This window comes from Triticum aestivum, chromosome 1B, assembly GCF_018294505.1.
Source record: "Triticum aestivum cultivar Chinese Spring chromosome 1B, IWGSC CS RefSeq v2.1, whole genome shotgun sequence".
NCBI lineage: Eukaryota > Viridiplantae > Streptophyta > Magnoliopsida > Poales > Poaceae > Triticum > Triticum aestivum.
Window position 1 is genome coordinate 46,405,601 of NC_057795.1, and position 6,112 is coordinate 46,411,712.

At 46.3% G+C, this 6,112-nt stretch overlaps 1 protein-coding gene across 1 annotated transcript; it reads left to right on the forward strand.

Annotated features, from left to right (window-relative positions):
• Positions 1-1,491: 1,491 nt before the first annotated feature.
• On the forward strand, positions 1,492-2,626 carry LOC123105944 (uncharacterized; the record flags this gene model as incomplete). The annotated part of the gene is given in 1 exon segment (XM_044528133.1): positions 1,492-2,626. A coding segment is annotated over 1 exon segment (990 nt), but the record flags the coding sequence as incomplete, so codon positions are not given.
• Between the last annotated feature and the right edge of the window lie 3,486 nt (positions 2,627-6,112).

Sequence of the window (6,112 nt, forward strand, 5' to 3'; positions counted from 1 at the left end):
ACACATCTATCCAGTCATACTCTGGTGTAAGTACCTCCTGTCACTTTTTTCTCAAAAGTCCAGTTGATCCCCTTATATCCTATATTTGACAAGCCACACGTGTTCAGTGCATCTCTGAACGCGTCCATCTGCGCCTGACTTCTGTTTGCAACTCCATCATGCTCGTGCGAGTGTAGCACCTCGTTGAAATCTCCCATGACCAGCCATGGCAGATCATTTGCACCAACTATGCTGAGTAACATGTCCCAGGTTCTGTATCTCTCCGCTGTTTGGGCCTCCCCATAGACAAAGGTGACCCTTGATTTTACATGTGCCAAATCATCAATAACAACATTAATATGATACTTGGAGTAGCCATCAACCACTAGCTTTATTTCATCATTCCAAAAGACACCGAGTCCACCACTTCTACCAGAACTATTGACTGCAAAACTATTTGTAAAGCCTAATGAGCCTGCTAAATTCTCTACACGAGAGCCCTCTATCTGAGTTTCAACAATGCATAAAACAAAGGGGGCAAGTTGCCTCGCTAGATCACGAAGCTCTCAAACTGTCGCGGGTTACCAACAACAAATTAGGCCTCCTTTGGTTTGAAGGAATTTTGTAGGAATTTCATAGGATAGGATTTTTATAGGAAAAATTCCTTTAGAGCCCTTTGGTTTGTAGGAATGAAATCCTATGCCTATGAAGGAATTCTTCCTATCCTCCACATTTCATAGAAAAATAAACATTAGCCTAGACTCAATGGAAAAAATCCTATAATGTGAATCAAAGGACATCCCTTTTCCTATGCCTACTCATAGGATTTGAGATGCATGTCATCTCATTTCCTATGACTTTCCTAAGGCCCTTTTTGATTCGCAGGATTTTTAAATCGTAGGAATAGGGAAAGTATAGGGTTAGAGTGGCATGCACACATGAATCCTACAGAATTAGCATGGAGTGTTTGATGGCACAGGAAAAGCAAAGGAATTGTAAAAAGAGATTGGAGTGGATGTTAGATTTCCTATAAAATGTAGCACAAAAGATTCCATAGAAAAAATTCCTATGGAATCCAATCCTATGAATCAAAGGACCAACATAGGAAAAATTCTTAAGGATTTCAATCCTCCAGAAATCCTATAGAATTCCTTTGAATCAAAGGAGCCCTTCTATGATTTTCCTACCAACCAAAGGAGGCCTTAATGTTCGTTCCAATCAGCAGCAGCAACCGGAACCTGGGCCAAGCCCAGCCCGTTCGAGAGCAGCCCAAGCTACCCATCCGTGAGAAATGAGACGAGAGGAAGGAAGAAGAGACCTACCCCCGCCGTCACCGCCGCTCCTCTACCACCACTGACCTCCCTCCCACTCCCAGCCGGGCCGGCGATCATGGCGGATGCCGTAGGTGCGACTCCCCTCCTCCCCGGCCTCCCGGACGAGATCTCCATCTGGGAGATTCTCGTCCGGCTGCCCCCCAAATCCGTCCTCCGCAGCCGCGCCGTTAGCCCCGCGTGGCGCCGCGCCACCTCCACCCGCGGCTTCCTCCTGTCCCACCACGCCCGCCAGCCCGCCCTCCCCCTCCAGTACACCCACAGCATCGTCGCCGACGGCGGCGAGTCCCTGGACGTCGTCCCCTTCGACCACCGTGCAGGGGTCGCCGCCGCCGACCGGTTCCAGTGCGTCGCGCGACTGCAAAGGGCTCCACACTTCTATCATGCTCCCCGCTTCTATCTGGAGGCCTCCTGCGACGGCCTCCTCGTTCTCTCCTTCGGCTTTGACGACATCTGCATCTGCAACCTGGCAACTCGACAGTATGCTCCGCTCCAGCAGGTTCATGGATTCAGCCCCGTGGAGCTGTATCCTCACCCCTCTACCGGTGAGTACCGACTGTTGCTGTACCAGGGTGAAGATCAAGATGCCATCTACGTTTTCACAGTAGGCTCCGGCCAGCCGCCGAGGCACATAAGCTGCCCTGATCCGCTCGAACTGCAAGATTGCCCTGGACTCCTGTTCCATGGTAGCCTATATTGGTACATAGGCAACCGGATAATGGTATTCGACACCACCGCCGAGTCGTTCCGGCAGATCCGTGCTCCGGTGGCCAGTGACCACGCCCGACTATTTGAGATGGGTGATATGCTTGGTGTCTCGTCTCTTAATGATGAGGAGACAGCCATTGATATCTGGGTGATGCGGGACTACCAAGGCGAGGTCTGGGATTTCAAGCGTCGGATTGACTTGCCGGCCGCGGAGATCAGGCACCAGTGTCAATGTTCTCTCTCTGAAGAGGATGTGATGGTTGTGCCTGGGGACGGTGAGTTGGTCGTGCTGGTCGGTTGTAATGGCTGGCTGTTTCAGGTTGATGTCAATGGCAAGTTGATTGCTAGTTTCCAACCCAGAGGCCTCAATTCTACTCTATATGTGCTCAAGCAGACTCTTGTTCAACATACCTTTTTTCCGGCACTAGAGGGTTATGTTGTGAATGCCTTGCCTTTTATCTGACCAGATGATTATGTTATCAGCACTTAGAGGGCTGTTCAGTCTGGTGGTGTTTCTTATCGGCCTAGCTCCCCGTATCCACATGAGCTGCAATATGTATGAACTAGATTCCCGGTTATGCTGTCAACTCGTAGCCCTTCACCTGAGAGCTGTTGAGTGTGGTGCTGTTTCTTATCAGCCTAGCTCTCCGTATCAACATGAACTGCTGTATGTATTAACTACTAGATCCAATGTTCTGTTGCAATCCAGTCATTTTCATGATTCCATTGCATCTGGTTAGATATTGAAATGTACTGTTATAATTCTGCCTTTGCGTTGCATCGTTTGGTATTGTATCAATCACTTGACTTTAGTTGCCAACCACTAATGCTTCATGTGGTGTTTAATCTTAAGATAAGCTCGAGAAATGAAACTTGTACTGATTAGCAGAAGAAAGGTTATCATGGTCAGGCTCAGGTCCCAGACTGTGCTCCCATTTTGATTCTGTATAAATGCCAGCCATGCTCTTTTTTTCCTTTACCGGCACAATGATTATGAATTAGGTCCACTATGAGCCTTCTTGTTTTCTTTTTTGATGTGGACAAGTTATGATCAAGAAGCTCTGACTGTTTCATGGTTGTACGAAATTTATACTCGTTAGAATATTCTTTTGGGCTGAAGTGGCGAGCATGTTGATGCTAAAGTTATTGTGTCATTTTGGTTAGCGGTCGAAATAGTGCCTATCGATCTGCCTCATGTCTCCGTTTTTCTCTGAACTGAAGAATTGCCTTGGTATTTTATCGAGTCTTCTTTCTTAAAGATCATCCAGTGGTTTTCTTGATAACTAAATATTTGGTCAATATACATCAGTTTCCTGTTTCCAAGTATTTCTAGCGGATGATTAAATGTGGAAGATGATCCTCTCAGTTTGTTCACTTGCTACTTTCACCTGATTGCCATTGGAGCTTGGAGCATTGCTCGTTAAATAGAATGGCATGATTGCATTATATTCAGTTTTTCAGTGAAATGTTATGTTGCAATTCATTCATTCTTTATGTGTCCATCACTCCATTGCATCTGGTTAGGTATTGAATTGTTCTGGTATAGTCCGCCTTTGCTGTTGCATTGTTTGGGACTATCTCTGTCATGGTCAGGTTTAGGTCCCAGATTGTGTTCCCCATGACACAGTCTTCACACAGTTTTAGCTCTCAGCCATGTTCCTTTTTCTCTGTAACTGGTGCAAGGCCGTGTTGAGTACGGCATGTATTACATGCCATTCTTGCAGGGTAATTTGCTCAGCTTCTCACATCACTTGTAGGCTACTCATGGTTAATTATCTGTTACTTGCATTCCCCTTCTGGCATGTGTGATAAATATACCTACCGGGGACAAAAAACATTGGAGTGTGTGTGGTTATAATTTTTACTATAGATTCAGTATACAAGTTTAGCAATCTCATACCAATTCTTGATAGTCGATAAAAGGAAAAACTAATCAAATTTTGGTGCTACTTCATGATATGATTTGGGCACAAACCCATAGAGATGCAGTGTGTGTTTATAGTATTATTTTGCTTACTGGAACCTAATGATGTGTCGTATAAATTGGCAGTATGAATGCTAGGAATTCTGAGAATCAATTCTTGGTGTCATGCCTCACCATTGGGTAAGACTAGATATCTGTTATCTCATATTTCAGTTCTAGTATTTGGGTACTTTTGACTCAGCTCTGAATTTCATTCTTTTTCAGGATATGAGAGATGATACTTCCCTACAACTTGCATATTTTAGGAAGCATAAAAGGAAACACAAGGAACAAATGTTGTGAATAACGTGCACAAGCCCAGTGAGCACAATCCACCCGGAAGCATGATACTAACAGATTATCCAAAGTGATCAAGAAAGCTGCAGATCTGGCTGGCTCAGCAGGCAAAAGGTATATGTGATCTATATATGGATGTTAAAATATGAAATGCACCTACCTTCTGTTGTTCGCAAGTCTATGGCTGAGATGTTGAAGTCCCCATAGTAAGGATGTTTGTTTGAGTGACTATTCTGGCTTTAGATATCGCAAATTGATAACTATATAGTAGATAGTTACAAAACCAAATTATCATCAAGTATATGCAAATTTACTGCATGTACTTGTTTTAGGGCGAGCCTGTACAGATTATTATCCATGTCTTTGTTATGATCAAAGTATTGATATTAGTACAACGAGCCTTGATGTTTGGCATCCGATGTTCCATGGCCCAACGGTGCAAGACTGTAAATCGATGCCCTCATGCTATTGTCTCTGTGGTTAGTTTTGTTGGGACCAAGCCTAGTAGTTAATGCACTTCATCTTCTTGTGTATATGAGACCAGAAACTTAAGCCACTTCCCTTTTTTACTTAGCCAATTGAGGCCTTAATGATGTATATTAGAGCAGCAAACCAGTTGACTAGTGAAACAAGAAAGTAATGTACAACAATCTAGTTAAAGATCAACTGCTTAGAACATATATACAAGAAGCTTTAATCAACCTACGAACTAACAGGTCCAAATAGCTAGAATTTTCTAAGTAATCATCATGAATCATAGACACCAAAAAGAAGAAACTTACCAGCAGATTTTATTAATTATATTATTTTCTTTTTCGGGAAACAACATGGTAGAGGTTGTTGACCTCCTTGGTCTTCTTGGCTAGCCGTTCAGAAATACGGGTCTCCAAATTGCTGTTGCTTGTTGGTGTCTACTTTTCCACTTGAATTCGTGTCTCCTTTTTTATTGGCATTTGTGTCTCTTGCTGATCATGCATTGATGGATCATCTTCGTCATCCTCACTCACCCCATCATTATCCTCACTCTCATTATCAACATATTCATTCCCTTCGTCATTATCCTCACTCTCAGTGTTACTGTTATGACCGGCATATTAGGGGCTTAGCCCAGTGGGTTGTGGCCCAAGTTATCTTATCGTTATTAGGGGCTTAGCCCAATTATCTTACCGTTATTAGGATCATTTGCTTAGGAGTCAAGTAAACCTCTCTATATAAGGAAAGGAGATGTATCAATCTAATCAAGCAAGTAGCAATCATTATTTGCTCGGCTTCCCGAAGGGAGCCGGGAGACCTAACCCTAGCCGCCTCTTGCGTCGCCGCCGCCTCTCCCTCTCGCGCACGACGGCGCCTTGCTGCCGGCGACCGCGAGCTTCGCCACGTCCAGCCCCCTCCTTCCCCTACAACCTACGCCCTAGACCCGGTAGGGTCCTAGCTCCTACCAATTTGGTATGAGGTAGCTTGGGTCCGATCATGTTTGCTCCACCACCCACCCAGCTGCTGCCCACCGCGCCGCTGTCCACCACCGCCGCCCTCTCCACAATGCCGCTCTCCACCGCGCCGCTAGTGCTTTCCACCGCGCCGATTGACTCCACTGCGGGGGCCTCCACCGGCCAATCGCCGCCCCTCCCCGCGCCGCATGCCGCCGTCTACTCCCCGGCGGAGATCACCAGAGTCCTTAATGGCCTCGTCACCGCCATCCAGGGCATCCACCTCTACCTGGCCGGGCCTTACGGGCAGCCGCCGCCCTTGCCGCCGGCCGCCGCGACCGGGCCAGCTGCCCTTTACTGGTACGCGGCCACCACGGCGCCGACCGGCCCCCTACACCACCACTGGC